Source organism: Dermacentor albipictus, chromosome 5, assembly GCF_038994185.2.
Source record: "Dermacentor albipictus isolate Rhodes 1998 colony chromosome 5, USDA_Dalb.pri_finalv2, whole genome shotgun sequence".
Taxonomy (NCBI): domain Eukaryota; kingdom Metazoa; phylum Arthropoda; class Arachnida; order Ixodida; family Ixodidae; genus Dermacentor; species Dermacentor albipictus.
In genome coordinates, this window is record NC_091825.1 from 3,335,442 (window position 1) to 3,353,136 (window position 17,695).

At 50.0% G+C, this 17,695-nt stretch overlaps 1 protein-coding gene across 5 annotated transcripts in view; it reads right to left on the reverse strand.

Annotated features, from left to right (window-relative positions):
* Raf (Raf oncogene) overlaps window positions 1-17,695 on the reverse strand; it is a 275,768-nt gene that overhangs the window by 64,467 nt on the left and 193,606 nt on the right. For all 5 annotated transcript variants that reach the window (XM_070538212.1, XM_070538215.1, XM_070538214.1 and 2 more), the window contains one exon: window positions 15,717-15,763. In XM_070538212.1, coding sequence (XP_070394313.1) covers window positions 15,717-15,763 — 47 coding nt within the window. The remainder of the gene's footprint in view (window positions 1-15,716; window positions 15,764-17,695) is intronic.

Here is a 17,695-nt window from a genome sequence, read left to right on the forward strand (position 1 = left end):
ACATTTGGGCATACAGATCGACGGTACGTCGCTGACATGTCGTCTACCATCGCTTCCTTCAGTACAGAGCCCCACAGGTGTGCCTCCAGGTTTTGATCACCTCTCCAGTGACGAGTTCGGTCTCGTCAACAACTTTGTGCGCCGAATTCATCGGCAGCAAGATGCGAAACCAGTATCTTCAAAGTTGCGCCAACTACCCCTGGCTCTCCGTGACCAGGTCACAAATGAATTGCGACGTCTCGAGGACTGCGACGTCATCGAGCGCGTCGAGGCTTCCGAGTGGGTATCTCCACTCGTGGTGGTGCGCAAGAAGGATGGAACCATGCGGCTCTGTGTAGATCTACGGCAACAGGACAGTCTTGTGTCTCAAGTTCAAGAAAAGGTCTTGCAGAAACAGTGGCAGACTAAACAGTACGTAGACAAACGTAGAGGTACTCAGGCAACTCGTGTCAAGGTGGGAGACACCGTCAGAATAAGATTTAAGAGGAAAGGATTTTTTAAGTACAGTAAACCTCGTAAGGTCAAGGCCCAGATAGGACAATCTACTTTTCTACTCAGTGATGGGAAGACGTGGCATGTGTCTAAGTTAACCCTAGTGATAAAGAATTCAGCAGATAGTACATTGTGTACAAGTGACAAAGATTTTTTGTACTCGTATTCAAACCTGGATAGTCATTCCGATGACTCGTCTGGCGTGACATCGTCCTTTCATAGGCATCGCTTAAGTAGTGCATCTGACTGTATCGCTTCCGAGTCTACACAGTCAGCAATAGTTTCAGATTCCGTGGGGGAATCGGTAGTATCCCAGGACTTGTTGGGACTTCGAGAGGAGCGTCCTGGGACACCCTCTCCAGCTTCAAACGACAACCACATTCAACTTTACAACCAGGGGGAGGGAAATAGTAGTGGGACGACTGGGTCTTTAAAGTCGACCGAAACGCGTCGCAACCCCCAAAGTTCTTCTGAGGTACGCACGCGTCCTCATCGTGTCAAAAAACGGCCTCCGCGGCTTGACGATTATGTTTCCTGAATGCAGAGCGTTTTGCCGTCTTCGAAATGCCACGGCTAGGGGCCTCGCTGTGACATGACGTTCACACAGGTAAAATGTGTTCCTTGTTGCGGTACAGTGAGTTTTGTGCCATGTTCCTTGTTGAACTTTGAGTGACTGCCTGTGTTTTTAGTGCCCAAGACTGGTGCGCGTGTATGTGAACTTGGGCGGAGACGGATTGAATTTTTTGTGGACTTAAGTGCGTGCTTTGTGTGCAACTGGTGCGCGTGTGTGAACATGGGGGGAATGAACTGAAATCGCCTGTGGACTTAAGTGCGCGTCTTGTGTGCGCGTTTCACTGCATGTTTACTTGTTTCCAGGGGGGGATGATGTAGTATAGTGTCGCCTCCTGTCAGATCTATGTGTCATCGCACATGTATGCTTTGTAGTTGTTTAGCTAGATGGCGCACCCCCCTTCTGTCATGTGATGAGCATTGGACCAATCGGGAGGTGTCATCTGGCGTGTGAACCCTTTATTAGCAATAAACGGCCGAGGGTGGCCGAGTCTTCGTTCTGGTTTTCATCGGGAGCCGTTCGCTCCACGTCTCCTTTACTGCGCCGGCGTCAGCCGCGCGTTCGCTGGTCGGGGCCCCCCGCTTGCCTGCCGCTGCCGACACAACACGTGTGACATGTTTCGCTGGAATATGTAGTGATTTAAGGTTGGGGGGGATGTGGGGATGCGTGACTCTCACGCGTCCCCTGATATCTTGTTTTCCCGCATAGCTCCCGTCTCCTGCAGTGCGGCTTCGGAACGTGGCCTGGCACCCGTGGCGGTTGGAGTGGTTGAAGCGCAGTGCGAGAGATGGCACGAGTGTTGCGCTGCTAGCGCCGCCTCACGGCGGGGTTACCTGGGTGCGGGAAAGACAAAGCGCTTCCTCTTTGGGTCGAAGACGGCAAGCAGCACAGACGTGCCGCGCGTGCGCCGATCCATGCTTCTGCGAGACTGTCTTGTGGGGCCTCCTTCGAACGCGCCATCGTTCGCGTGAATGACCAGGTGTTGGGATCTAGCATGGGGCAAGCATATTCGCTCGTTATCCGGTTGCGGCGAGTCAGACTTCTAGATTTGTCACGCACCCATCGGCATGTTTTGTGGATAGCAACTCGGCTAGCAGGCACTGATCTATGAAAGGTGCAATAAATGCCCTTGTGATTGTTTGCATTACTGTGTTGTCGTTCCTTTGTCCCAATAGCACAGTTGAGAACCCCACAAACCAGATGCTCCAATCTCCATTATGGTAGACGCCTGACATAGCTGTTGGCGCTGTGTTTCAACAACTGGTTGACAAGACATGGCAGCCCATATCTTTCTTTTCAAGGAAGCTGATACCGCAAGAAACCCGCTACAGCACTTTCGGTTGAAAATTGCTAGGGCTCTACCTCGCAGCGCTCCGCTTCCATCACAATCTCGAAGCGCGTCAGTTGTTGTTTATTCTCACCAACCACAAACAGCTAATTTGTGCCATTACCTCCAACAGTTCCTCACGCACTCCCCACGAAATTCGCCAGCTTGCACATATCTCCGAATTCACTACTAATATTTGGCATATCAGTTATGTCAGATATTTGGCATATCAGATAATCCCGTCGCTGACGCTTTGTCACGGATTCATATAAATGCAAGCCAAGTAAATTGCTCTGGCATTGACTTCGTTCACCTCACTACCGCTCAACGCACAGACCGTGAACTTCAAACACTCCAGACTTCCAACGATCCTTTGCGATTCGAAGAGATCTTACTGCCTGGCTGCAACATCACAGTGATATGTGACATGTCTACGGGTCCATCTTCAACTGTACGTTCCACAATAATTTCAGCAGCAAGTTTTTGATGCACTACACTCCTTATCGCACCCTGGAGTACATGCCACACGTCGTCTGGTCACTTCCCGCTATCTGTGGCCACGTATGAACGCTGACGTCTATTGCTGGACTTGGGTACGCATACAGTGCCAGCGCGCCAAGGTCAGTCTATACGCTATGAGCGGACCTGGTCATTTCCTACAACCAGACGTTCGTTTTGGCCAAGTTCATATCGATATCGTTGGTCCGCTAATACCTCCTCGAACCAACGATACATACTCACTTGTATAGATTACTTCACATGCTGGCCTGAAGCAATGCCACTCTCTCACATTACTGCAGAGGCCATAGCCCAGGCCATCTTATCCCTTTGAAGGTTTTTGCCGTATATGTACGGTGCGGTTTTCTGTCCCGCAAGGCCTTTGCCGTACAGGCACGGTTTTGACCCTCCGTTTGAAATTTCGTGCCATAAGGATGATACAAGCTCACTGGGAGGTGCTGCCACCTCTTAGGACTTACAAGAACCATTTGAAATTTGTGCTACCTTCTTGCGGAGATAAACAGAACTGATTTCTAGCTTCAGCGCGTCATGCAGACTACGGCAACACCCCTTTTGCAGTTTCAGTTGTGCCGCGTGATCGCAACGGAGGCGCACGAAACGTGATTTTTCTCTTTGTCGGCACTCCCTTGGAGGGGTGGCAGAAGTTGATTTCTACCTTTATTGGCGCTGCTCTTGGCTGGTTTATCACCGCCGCTCGTGAGGTATTCTCGCTCTCAGTGGCAACGCGCTTTCGTGGTTTCGGTTCTGCCGTGTGATTGCAACGGAGGGGCACGAAACGTGATTTTTCTCTTTGTCGGCACTCTCTTGCAGGGACAGCGGAAGTTGATTTCTAACTTGTAATAATAATTGTAATTATGGGGTTTTACATGCCAAAACCACTTTCCGATTATGAGACGCCGTAGTGGAGGACTTCGGAAATTTCGACCGCCTGGGGTTCTTTAACGTACACCTAAATCTAAGTACACGGGTGTTTTCGCATTTCGCCCCCATCAAAATGCGGCCGCCGTGGCCGGGATTCGATCCCGCAACCTCGTGCTCAGCAGTTTGATTTCTAACTTGATTGGCGCTGCTCTTAGCTTGATTATCACCGCCGCTCACAAGGTAGTTAGTCTCGCTCTCTGCGGCAATGCGCTTACATGAGAGTGTGCGTCAGACCTCTGCCCAAGGCAGTCGCACGCAGAGATATCATGTGTGTGCCACCACAACTCGTCGCTCCAAGAGAACAGACACACGTTTTGGTTGTGCAGACTGTGATAAGGCACTGTGCGTAGATCCGTGTTTCAAGGAGCACCACACTCTGAAATACTATCGAACATTTTGCAATTCTGAGTGATGCTGACACCAAAATACTGTTCCTAATTTTTTTTACTGTTTATTCCCGACTTTATACATATTGTACATTCAAGATCCGCAATAAAGTAATTTGACCACCTGGGAAAGTTCTTTTTCTAAATAATTGGACCCACAAAGGGTTAAATACCTGGACTTCTCATTACGGCGTACCACACACAATAATGACAGAGGAAGACAATTTGACTCGGCCCTCCTTCAAGCTCTCTCCCGTCTTATGGGTGAAACGCACATACGAACGACAGCTTATCACCCAAGTTCCAATGCCGAGGTAAAACACTTCCATTGTCAACTGAAAGCACCACTTCGTGCACATGACTCCTTGATTCCATGAACAGAGCACTTGCCTTTGGTTCTACTACCGTATTTACTCGCATAATGATCATACTTTTTTGTCAAAAAAATTGACACTAATTCAGGGGTGTGATCATTACGTGGGCTAAATTTCCTGCGAGAAGAAAAACCAATTTTTTTTCATCCCGCGTTTGCTGCGGGATGACAACAGGTCAACAAATAGGCGGCTGCCGCTGTATGTAGTGCGGGAGACCAGAACAAAAATGGTGGCCAGCAGAGCAAGCCGAGCATGCCGAACGCGATTTTTTTTCTTCTCGTGAGTACATTACGTGCATTGAAACAGTTTCTTCCACATCAATAATGAATAATATCATTAATATCGGGAAGTTTGCAGCAATAACGTAGCCATGTCCACTTTGAGGGGACAGAAACAGATGGGCGCGCTTAGCTGCCAGTGACATAGAAACACACGGCCGGCATGCTACGGAAACTGCGGCATCTGTCTTCACTGCTATCTTAATACGGCATGTTTCCGCTAAGAGTGGGCAGATATCTTAGCTGTGTTACAAGCGTCGGCGTATGAATAGGGTACACTTCTAACGTATCAGTGTAAACATGGCTACTATTGTTGCCACTCGCCATTTGTTGCGTGCCCGCGAGTTCAGATGAGAAGAATCGAAAGGCGCCTTTTTTGTTGTTGACCACAACCATTATAAAGCCTACACATAATAAAGGCAAATTTGGTTGTCTCTTTTTGTCATGGAAGTGCGGAAAGTGATGAAAGTAATGAAATGGGGCATCTGCTTAAGAATGTTTGGTGCGTGCAGACTGCTTGGTTTGTCTAGAAGAGTCATTTGCGTAGCATTCGACAGATGGTAAGCGTGATCATTATTAGGTAGACTTGCCACATGACATATCAGTGCGGCAAGTTCGGGGTGCCATCATTACAAGAGAAATTTAAAAAATAGAATTTTGACGACAAAATTCAGGGGTGCAATCATTACGCGAGTGCGATCATTGTGCGAGTAAATACAGTAGGTCTTTGCACAGCTCTGAAAGCAGATGTACAGTTTTCCTCAGCAGAACTCGTCATCGGCATGACACTTTGCGTACCCGGTGAGTTCTTTGCCTCTGATCCGTCAGTGGCTGACCTACAATTGTATGCCGCCCGCCTTCGCATTACAACGGCCACTGTTATACCACCACCGCTTCGTAACGACCACAGAAATGTTTATGAGCCCATCTTTACTTCATAGCAGTCACGTATTCACCTGTCACGATGCTACTCACTCTCCTATACAAGCTCTTACAATGGTCCCTTCAAAGTCCTCAACCGTGACGCCAAGTTTTTCACACTTCTTGTCAACGGACGTGAAGAGACAATTTCTATCTACCGCTTGAAGCCAGCTCATCTAGACACTGGCAGCGCCACCTCCACAACTTAAACTGCTCAAGGGCAGAGCCTTCATCACTAGGGGGCTTCTATGTAGTGGACAGTACTCGTAGAGCCCCACAGTAGAAGAAGAGAATGGACTAGCACCATCAGGCGTACAAGCTCGACGATGGTAGCCGCGACATCAATGCAGTCATCTGTTTAATAAATGGCAATTCTTTGTGGGCCTTCTGTTCCTACATACCCCTTACTTCGTTATACCAATTATTTACATTTACCACAGTATATGCCCAATGGTGTGCACAACTTTTAACACGATGGCATCCTTATGCACCAATGTGATGGTCTTCCACTTCCGCCTTCTACTTGGCTCACTCATATTATTGTTGTGAAACCTGTCAAAGTATACGGCCAACAGAGCTTGGTACCACACCAGAAACACAGATGTACACCTACATGGGCAGCCACATACGGCCCACGAGAGAAAAAACGGTTTATCTGCTCCTTTCTCCCAGCTCTGCTGTGTGAGCACCTCGGCTGGGCTTGGCCGGCTTGTGCCGGTTTCAAGCAATCTCGGAGGTGACACCTAGCTGCGTCAGCACAACGTAGCATGCACAGTGAGTGAATTAGAGGCACTGGTCTTCAGCATGTCGTGCACTATTATCATCATCGATATGTGGCGCGGCACAGCCAGGCGTGGCCTCCGAGACTGCAATCTTGAAGGCGTGCCTAGCTTCACCAGCTACGTGCCAGAGTGAGACAGAGGTGCGATAAGAGAAATTAAGTGCTGCTTCCGCACGCGGCTGCAAGATGAACCAGTGCTGCTCAACGGCACATGTGATCGAGGAATTTTGAACTGCCACATCAAATGAGTGCAAAACCCAGCGGAAAGCGATAAGCCGGGTGTGAAATGGTGGATACATTTGGTTTCGGAGACGAATCTAGTTAGTTACATCCACTGGCCGAACCATTTTACTTTGTAAAAACGAGGTTTAATATTGACACGTGTACTTATCTTTATCGGGCAACCACGTTTCGCCGCTTAACAACTGTAATTGCACAGCGAGGGACGCGCCTGCATGTATCCGACGTTTCTGGAAAGTTATCGACGCTTCTATCCGCGTGTCTGTTGTCGCCGAACCTTGTGTTATCAGATTTCATCGCGTGACACGAATGGTGTAGAACTTTGTGGAAGACACGCGGGTTCCATCAGTTAATCTGGAACATTCGACGACTGATCTATAAAAGGCGACGCACTTGAGCCGCTGATCAGATTTTCGACGATCGCCGACTGTGTTCGCCGCTATCGTTGTGCTTTAAGTGTAGCCTGTTTTGTGGGCACAGGTTCGCCCAATAAAAGCTAGTTTTGTCTTTCACAGTACTGCTACTGTGTTCTTTCTTCACCGTTACTACCACGTGACATCTGGTGGAGGTGCTAGTGCGTTCATGTACCGAACGCCCCCGCAAAGCCGTGATCCAAGCCCGAAGCCCGAGGACAAAACCGACACCGTCCAAGAACAGCGTGCTAGCCGCAGACTGCAAGGACTGCCCCCAGAGCACGGACTTCTACCTGAGGCGACAAAGAAGATCGCGGTCAAGACAACCTCAATGGCTGCCCCAGCGTCCCCCGTTATCCTACAACAACCCCGGGACCCACCGACCTTCCATGGAGCAGCGACTGAAGACCCGGAATCCTGGCTGGAGACATACGAGCGAATCGCGACATTCAACAACTGGGACTCCAACGAAAAGCTGCGGCATGTCTACTTCGCCTTAGAAGACACCGCCAGAACGTGGTTTGAGAACAAGGAGTCGACCTTGACTACGTGGGACCTGTTCCGTAGCGGCTTCCTGCGCACCTTTACAAGTGTCGTGCGCAAGGAGAGGGCCGAAGCTATGCTGGACGCCCGAGTGCAGCTACCAAACGAGAACGCTGCCATCTTTACGGAAGAAATGACCCGTCTGTTCCGCCACGCTGACCCGGATATGGCTGAGGAAAAGAAAGTTCGCCTACTCATGCGTGGTGTGAAGGAGGAACTTTTTGCCGGGATGGTACGAAGCCCACCGAAGACCGTCGACGAGTTTCTTCGCGAGGCCACCAGCATCGAGAAGACACTCGAGATGCGAAACCGGCAATTCAACCGCCGCGCGAACGCGACGAACTACGCCGGACTTCAGTCACTGGCCACCGACGACCTACGCGAGACTATCCGAGCTGTCGTGCGGGAGGAGCTACAAAAGCTGTTCCCATCATCACAGCCTCAAGTGGCTTCGATTGCCGATGCCGTGCGTGAGGAACTCCAACAACAACTTGGAGTAGCCCCTGAATCGCCGCAGCCCGAGCCGCAAGCAATGACCTACGCCGCCGTCGCACGCCGTCAAAGCCCCCCTCCGCGACCGCGCCAGGGCCCTGTCACGCCGCAGTTTCGTCGTCCGCCGCCGCCGCCGCCAGCACGACCACCCGTCGCCCAGCGCACCTACCCGAGGAAGACAGACGTTTGGCGCGCTCCTGACCACCGCCTGCTCTGCTACCACTGCGGGGAAGCCGGCCATGTGTACCGCCGATGCCCATACCGGGAGATGGGACTACGAGGTTTCGCCGTTAACGCGCCTCGGCCACAGATTGGCGAACGACCTCGCGATATCGCCGACTACCTCGCCGCCACTCAGTGGAGCCATCGACGAGCTTCCCGTTCGCCGTCACCAGGCCGCTACCTGTCGCCGCAGCGCCAACCATACACTGGCCCAGCCCGCGGCCGGTCCGTCAGCCCATATCTGGAAAACTAAAAGCAGCAACCGATGGAGGTGCGGTTGCTGTTCGTCGAACTGACGAAGATCCTCCGCCGCCGACGAAGACGACGAAGCAACCATCTCGACGATCTAATGACGACACGCCGCCGTCCCGACGAAGTCAGGGAGCCAAGACTACACCGACGAAAGTCGACTTGACGACGCGACGTTCAAGCTTCAGTTTAACACGACGCAGCCGTGATCCGACGCCAAGACCGAACTGCAACGCCAGACAAAGAACCACCGACCTCGACGTGCTTCTCGACGGACCCGCGGTTACCGCCTTAGTGGACACAGGGGCTGATTACTCCGTCATGAGTGGACACATCGCCACCCAGTTGAAGAAGGTTAAGACTGCATGGGAAGGCCCTCAAATTCGCACCGCAGGAGGACACCTCATCACGCCAACTGGAATCTGCACGGCAAGAATAACCATTCATGACCGAACTTACCCTGCCACTTTCGTTATCCTCCAACAGTGTTCACGAGACGTCATTCTCGGTATGGACTTCCTGAACCAACACGGCGCAATCATCGACCTGAAGTCACAGTCAATAACGCTGTCGGAAGATAAAACGATACCGCCGGAGAGCCCTCGTAGTCACCATACATTGAGTGTGCTCGAAGATCAAGTGAGCATCCCGCCTCACTCCAGCATTGTTGTTTTGGTCGGCACCGAAACACCCGCTGACGTAGAAGGCGTCATCGAAGGCGACCAACGTCTTCTGCTCGACCGTGAAATTTGCGTCGCAAGAGGGATCGCTCGACTGCACGGAGGAAACACGAAAGTGTTGCTGACAAACTTCAGCAAGGAGTTCAAACACATCAACAAGGGCACGACCATCGCATACATCGAGGAAATTGTGGAAACCAGCGATGCCTTTGTCCTCTCGGATTCTGTCGCATCTACCCCGACGACTGTAGTTCCCGAGCCAGACTTCGACATAAGTCCAAGTCTCCCCGTAATTAAGCAGCAACAGCTCAGAAGTCTGCTTCGACGATACAAAGGCTGCTTTTCGACGTCATCGAGGATTCGACAAACACCAGTCGCAAAGCATCGCATAATAACCGAAGAATGCGCTCGACCACTACGCCAGAGCCCTTACCGAGTTCCGACGCGGGAACGTGAAGCTATAAGAGAACAAGTCGACGAAATGCTGCGCGACGACATCATCCAGCCGTCGAAAAGCCCGTGGGCATCCCCTGTTGTCCTGGTAAAGAAAAAGGACGGAACCCTACGTTTCTGTGTCGATTATCGTCGACTGAACAAGATCACGAAGAAGGATGTATACCCCCTCCCACGGATAGACGACGCATTGGATCGGCTCTGGAACGCTAAATACTTCTCGTCGATGGACCTCAAGTCTGGCTATTGGCAAATAGAAGTCGACGAAAGAGATCGCGAAAAGACCGCCTTCATCACCCCAGACGGCCTCTACGAGTTCAAGGTTATGCCATTTGGACTGTGCTCGGCGCCTGCAACGTTCCAGCGCGTCATGGACACAGTTTTAGCAGGATTGAAGTGGCAGACCTGTCTCGTTTACTTGGATGACGTCGTTGTCTTCGGCGAAAATTTCAACGATCACCTTAGGCGGCTTGCAACAGTACTCGAGGCCATTAAGTCATCAGGGCTCACTCTGAAGCCAGAAAAGTGTCGCTTCGCCTACGATGAGCTTCTGTTCCTAGGCCACGTCATCAGCAAGTCTGGAGTCCGCCCCGACCCGCAGAAGACAGCTGCCATCGCAAAGTTCCCGCAGCCCACCGACAAGAAGGCAGTGCGTAGATTTCTTGGCATGTGTGCCTGCTACAGGCGATTTGTCAAGAACTTTTCACGCATCGCTGAGCCGCTGACACAGCTAACTAAATGTGACATTGAGTTCAAGTGGGAAACGCCGCAGGCCGACGCATTTGAAGAACTCAAACGACGCATGCAGTCGCCGCCCGTACTTGCGCACTTCGACGAGCACGCCGATACCGAAATTCACACTGACGCCAGTAGCCTAGGCCTCGGTGCCGTCCTAGTCCAGAGAAAAGATGGACATGAACACGTGATAGCTTACGCTAGCCGGTCGTTGTCAAAAGCGGAAGGCAATTATTCCACAACGGAAAAGGAATGCCTCGCCATCGTTTGGGCTACAGCGAAATTTCGCCCCTACCTATATGGCAGGCCATTCAGAGTGGTCAGCGACCATCACGCGTTGTGTTGGCTAGCTAACTTAAAGGACCCTTCAGGACGGCTGGCACGGTGGAGCCTCAGACTACAAGAATATGACATTACTGTAACATACAAGTCCGGACGAAAACACTCAGATGCCGATTGCCTGTCACGCGCCCCCATTGACCCGCCGCCGCAAGATAACGAGGATGACGACGCCTTCCTTGGAATAATAAGCGCGGAAGACTTCGCTGATCAACAACGAGGGGACCCGGAGCTAAAAGCCCTTGTCGAGTATTTGGAAGGGCACACCGACGTTGTCCCTAGGGCATTTAAGCGTGGACTATCTTCGTTCACGCTTCAAAACAACCTACTCGTGAAGAAAAACTTTTCACCAGTCCGCGCCAACTACCTTCTTGTTGTTCCGTCGGCGCTGCATCCAGAAGTACTGCACGCCTTACACGACGATCCAACTGCTGGGCACCTCGGATTCTCCCGGACGCTGTCGAGAATACAGGAAAGGTATTACTGGCCGCGTCTGACCGCCGACGTCGCCCGTTACGTCAAGACATGCCGAGACTGTCAACGACGCAAGACACCACCGACAAGGCCAGCAGGGTTACTACAACCGATCGAACCTCCTCGTCGACCATTCGAGCAGATTGGGATGGATTTGTTGGGGCCGTTTCCGACGTCAACATCCGGGAATAAGTGGATCGTCGTGGCGACGGACTATCTCACCCGCTTCGCTGAAACAAAAGCTCTACCGAAAGGCAGCGCAGCCGAGGTGGCGAAATTTTTCGTCGAGAACATCCTGCTGCGACATGGCGCCCCAAAAGTCCTCATCACCGACAGAGGAACGGCTTTTACCGCAGAGCTCACCCAAGCCATTCTGCAATATAGCCAGACAAGCCACAGGAGGACAGCTGCCTACCATCCGCAAACGAATGGTCTCACAGAGCGCCTGAATAAGACCCTCGCCGACACGCTAGCGATGTACGTCGACGTTGAGCACAAGACGTGGGACGCGGTCCTGCCGTATGTAACCTTCGCTTACAACACGGCGGTGCAAGAAACAACACAGATCACACCGTTTAAGCTGGTTTACGGCAGGAACCCGACGACGACGCTCAACGCCATGCTGCCCCACGTCATTGACGAAGAGAATGTTGACGTCGCTAGCTATCTCCAGCGCGCCGAAGAAGCCCGACAGCTCGCCCGCCTGCGGATCAAGGACCAACAGAGGACCGACAGCCGATACTACAACCTCCGACAACGCTTCGTCGAGTACCAGCCCGGCGACCGTGTTTGGGTATGGACCCCGATACGCTGGCGAGGACTCAGTGAGAAGCTGCTGCGACGCTATTTCGGACCCTACAAGGTCATCCGACGTATTGGCGCACTAGACTATGAGGTCGTGCCAGACGGCATTTCGCACTCACAGCGGCGCCGCGCACGATCTGAAGTGGTCCACGTGGTGCGCCTTAAACCATTTTACGGACGCTGATGAACTTCCTTAGTTTTGTGTTTTCTTTGCTACGAGTGCTTTTCTTTGTTACTTTCATTTGTTTGCAGCATCGGGTCGATGCTTTTTAAGAGGGGGGTAATGACACGTGTACTTTATCGGGCAACCACGTTTCGCCGCTTAACAACTGTAATCGCACAGCGAGGGACGCGCCTGCATGTATCCGACGTTTCTGGAAATTTATCGACGCTTCTATCCGCGTGTCTGTTCTCGCCGAACCTTGTGTTATCAGATTTCATCGCGTGACACGAATGGTGTAGAACTTTGTGGAAGACACGCGGGTTCCATCAGTTAATCTGGAACATTCGACGACTGATCTATAAAAGGTGACGCACTTGAGCCGCTGATCAGATTTTCGACGATCGCCGACTGTGTTCGCCGCTATCGTTGTGCTTTAAGTGTAGCCTGTTTTGTGGGCACAGGTTCGCCCAATAAAAGCTAGTTTTGTCTTTCACAGTACTGCTACTGTGTTCTTTCTTCACCGTTACTATCACGTGACAATATACATAGATCTCTATGGGGATTTTAAGGGGAACTGTATTTACTTCGTTATATCTATTATTTTATTATATCCTGTTTCGTTATAATGAGGTTCAAGTGCAGTACTAACCACCTTGGCATCAATGCGTAGAGAAAAGGAGCCATCACTCACTCACGCAGGTGTTGCGTGTGCAGATTGCGACAAGGGCACAATCTGTGCACACGATGTACTTGGAGCTAAATTTAGCCTTGCACAGGGCATTTACAGAGGTTTAGCTTGGCAGTACATTTGTCAATTTCAGCTGGAATGGTCACATTTGAGAAAGAGCTCACTTTGCCATAGTAGGTATAACAAACCAAACTCAAACTGGGGCTCAGCTGGAGTTATAAGGCTCGCAAGTGTATAATTTGTAGAAATTTGACGGTTGCTTGGCTATGACTCCTCTGCATTTGACACATAGGGTCCAGAAATTACATGACAAGACTCGGGCTCAAAGACAGAGGGATAGCAATCCTCGCCTAACCCCTTTGACCATGGCCAAATGTATCCGTATCTATAAGGAGCACAAGCACAGGAGATTGAGGTAAGTGCAGGAGCCCTAACCACCTACGAGTGCACGGGGCCTGAGTGGCACAGGGCAGTTCTGGGCGACACCAGTAACGGGGGTAATTTTTTTTATCCCAGTGCCCATACAGCCTTTGCAAAACAAAAGGGCCCACTACAAATAGGGAGTGAGCACAACTGGAAAATTGTACCATAAGAACACCACTAGCTGTAACATAACTTAAGCATGTAAAGCTTTGCAATGTGTGAATAAAAGTAAGTCATGCAAAGTCGGCTTCCTTTAATTTCACTACAGTTAGTTCAATTCAAACGTCCAGAGGTCTGAGCGGATGCCCATGCAGTTCTGTGCACCAGAGCTCGTTATTTCGATCATAAGGCTGCACCTTGCCAAATTGTGAAAGAAAAAGTATGGCCCTTACAGGAGTCTATACGGTAATCGGTCATGTCATTCCTGTACCCCAGTGCCCAGTACATGCAAGATGTATCGCATACCTTAATCATGCACCCCACAGCCCACCTGATTTTTAAAGGTTATTGTCAGTTTCCGTATCTTGAATAATTCTTGTTGGCAAGTGTACTTGAACCATAAAACAATAGCAGCGGACCACCGTATTATCTGCAAGACCATGCATCTAAGTTGTGATGCAGAATGCACAGATAACAGTAAAAACTCATTCATTGCATCTGAAATCACGTCAGCATAGTGTAGCCTATTGCCCTTAGGGGCGTGCAATATATTCAAAACTTTCTAATAATGAATCGAATAGTGTCCTATTGGATTTGGTCCTCGAATTAAATTGTCCTTATTTGTAGATGCGAATATTTTTTGAATACTTCTCAAATATTTCAAAACGTCAACTGTGCTCAATTAAGAAAAGTTGGAACAAAATATATGGTAAATTTTCAACCCTGCAAGTACAGTACAGTAGAACCTCGTTCATTTCTCTTGAAAAGAAAGCGAAAAAAAAAACATACTAAACGGGAAAATGTAAAATCCGAAGCTGTTAAAAATCTGACAGACTGAACTGTAGTCGTAGCTGACATTGACGAAATGCAAAGTGCTGCGCGCATTGTTGTAGCACCAGGCAAGACGTGCCGACGCGTGTCGAGCTGGCAGGGCTTCGGCAGCCAGAGACACGTTTTGTTGTTTTCCTATGTGCAGTGTTTTAGGCAACAGGAAAACGATATGAAATCAACCTAGTGTATGACGTCAGATACTGCCGTAGCTAAACATGATGCACACATCACGCCGCCTGCAGTACGGTATCGCAATAGGGTTGGCAGTGATAGCTGTAAGTATGCAGCGTATGACGACCCAAGAGGAGATTTACTGGTGCTGGAATAAGAAACTGAGTGCGTGCCAGCGTTTTCCCATGAAACAGGCGGGGGTGTATTGCAGTGAAGCTGCCGTGGCTGGTGGCTACTGTTCTCGATTGCGTGCACCTCAAGCATTTTCTTGTTTACATGGGATTGAGCGGCCGGAAAACGCATGATACGATCGCAGTTTGTTGATGTACTGAGCATTGGTGCCGAAGGGTTGTGTTTTCCGGGAAGGCATTAACCGGTAAAAAGTAAGCGTAACTCTGTTGGGTCATTCTTTTGTGTTTTCAATTGCGAATGAAGGTGCTGGGAAATCGTACATGAGGGGATTGTATCAATGCGGTGCTACTGTATAGACATAAAACATGAGAACTTGTTGAGTGGAGCAGGCAACATCACCTAGGTAGCTATACTTTACAGGCAATACAGTGATCATTTGCACTCCTGAAGAGTTCTGTGAATGTGAAGAAAGTGCTTGTTTGTTCCCAATACTTCATTTGTACTTTTAATAAACAATGCTTCATAATGTACTATGTAATCACAGAAACTTGCCAACTTAAAAACTACTAGGATGTGAACATTGTTTATTAATTGTGATAAAGGCTGTTCATAATTCGAAAATGATCTGATATTCAATTCAATTCGATTTGCTTCTAGCACTATTCGAATCATATTGAATTCGGTTTTAAAAATCACTATTCGCATACCCCTAATCACGCTGCATGCAGAATACTGATATAGATTTAGTTATGAATAAAGAGTTCATAGATTAACTGAGAGAAATTAAACGAGCAGCCATACTGTTGTAGTGTTGCAGCGTGAGCTACCTATTTGTTCCATCTATGTATCTCAAAGTGAAGCTTTTTGATGGGGTAAACCATTGGGAAGTGGGTTTTCTCTTTCCTCAATACTCTGCAAAATACAAGAAAGGATACTGTTTGATTTAAGGTCTCTATGAATGATGTTCTTGGCATGGAGGTAGCTGAAAAAAAAGGAAAAGCAACACACCGTCAGCAAGTAGACAGGCAGTCAGCAAGTAGACAGGCAAATATGGACACGCTGAGTGCCACCGAGTATCACAAGTGAATGATGAAACACATTTCATGTGAGCCTACACCCAATTTGAGCTTGGGCCTGTGACAGGCAGCCCTCACAGCAAGCTGTATTAACTGCCATAGCTCCTTGTCAGTGCAATTTTCAAGCAGCATGCATGCGCAAAAGTACAGCCGAATCTCGATAATTCGAACTCGAAGGGGCCCGAAAATTTGTTCGAATTAAAGGAAGCTAATTGAATGGAGGACTTACCTGCAGTGGTACATGTGCACGAATCTAACACATGAGTGGGAAGTTGCACAAGATTTATTCACACTTATTTACAAATTACAGTCAACGTCCGATTTTTCGGACTCCCTAGGGGGCCGCGAAAACGTTTGAAAAATCGGGCAGTCCGAAAATATGAATGCATGCCTTTTACTGCCCCTAAGGGCTCAAATCACCACAGGTACATCCGAAAAAGCTTCAAAGGCCTGAGAGTACACATATTAGGCATATCGGTGCTCGTGCTGTGATAGGAGATGGCGGGTGCACACCACTTTGATGCTTCCGACCAAACATTTTGGCATGAATGAATGCCAATTGTTCCCCGGGCACTTCGTCAGTCCGATGCGACCGCAGGTGTCCAACGGTGGCAGTCCCGATGACTGGCACACGCTGCCTGGATGGTAATTGGCTGGCCGAGAGTGGTGCGTCCCCCGGGAGCTCCTCAGCGGGCTGGCTGATGCAAGCTTTACCGGAGGCTCGGGGCTGAATCGCAGCCCGCGATCAACTTCCTTTTATAGACGCGCGCTGCGTCTGTCTGTTGCTAGCGCCAAAGCAGGCATTCACATACGCATAGAGTTACTTGTACTAATTCCCTCCTTCTCCGTACAAACTCACTCCTCCCATTCCGGTGTCGTCTTCCTATTGGCTAGGAGCAATCGTTTGTTCTGGGAGGTACTTGTTTTTTCTTTCACCCTGTCGATGCCAAGCGCGAGAACGAAGGGGAGAGGGCGAGTCCTAGCGCGGGCGAAGTTACGTGCCCTCTGTCGCCTCTGAGTCATCTTCTACTTCTTTCTGGAAAGTTTGGCGGCCAGTGTGACATACTTTTTCCATCGAGCGCGTGCGAGGGTGCGCAGCCACTAGGCAGGAATGAGCCCTGGAGACAGGCCTTTGTGTCCAGCTCTCCAACTTCCCCCTACACTCTTCCACAACCGTAGCCCGAACAGTGAACATTCCATGCCCCACGGCATGCGGACAAAAGCATGTGTGACAAAAGCATGTGTGACATCTTCTTTCCTTTCGTGCCTAGACTCTGCCATCAGACTCATCATCATCTGCTATCGGACTCATCCTCCCCCGCCCGAATTACCCTAGAAAAGTCAAATGGGAGGCACTGTTGGGTACTGCAGCACGTCCTTTCTATGAGGACAGCAGCGGAACTATTTGAGAGGTGGAGGGTGGCGTGGTGGTGACGAGGGGCAAGGGAGACTTAGTCCTCATCCCACATTTACATGTTTTAGGTGTTTCCCCCTTGCTCCTCCTTTCCAGACAGCACTGAACAGACAGACTGACAGGAAACCACGAAAACTCTTCCAAGCAAACGCGCCTCGCTTCGCAGGAAAGAGGGCCCCATCGGGGTAGCAGGGGATTCCTGTTTTTGCAGCTCGACAAGCTCTCCCTAAATGATCAGGTTAAACGCATGCTATTACTTAGGCGGGGGGCCATGTCTCCTCGTTCTGGTTTTCTCGCTTCATACATGTCGCTCGAAGTTTCGTTGCCCATGGTTCCATATACTAAGCAGATTAGAATAAATGGGCCCCCTTCTCCTACTGTCCGAGGTGAGGCCCTGGGCTGCAGCCCCCTTAGCCCCCCGCCC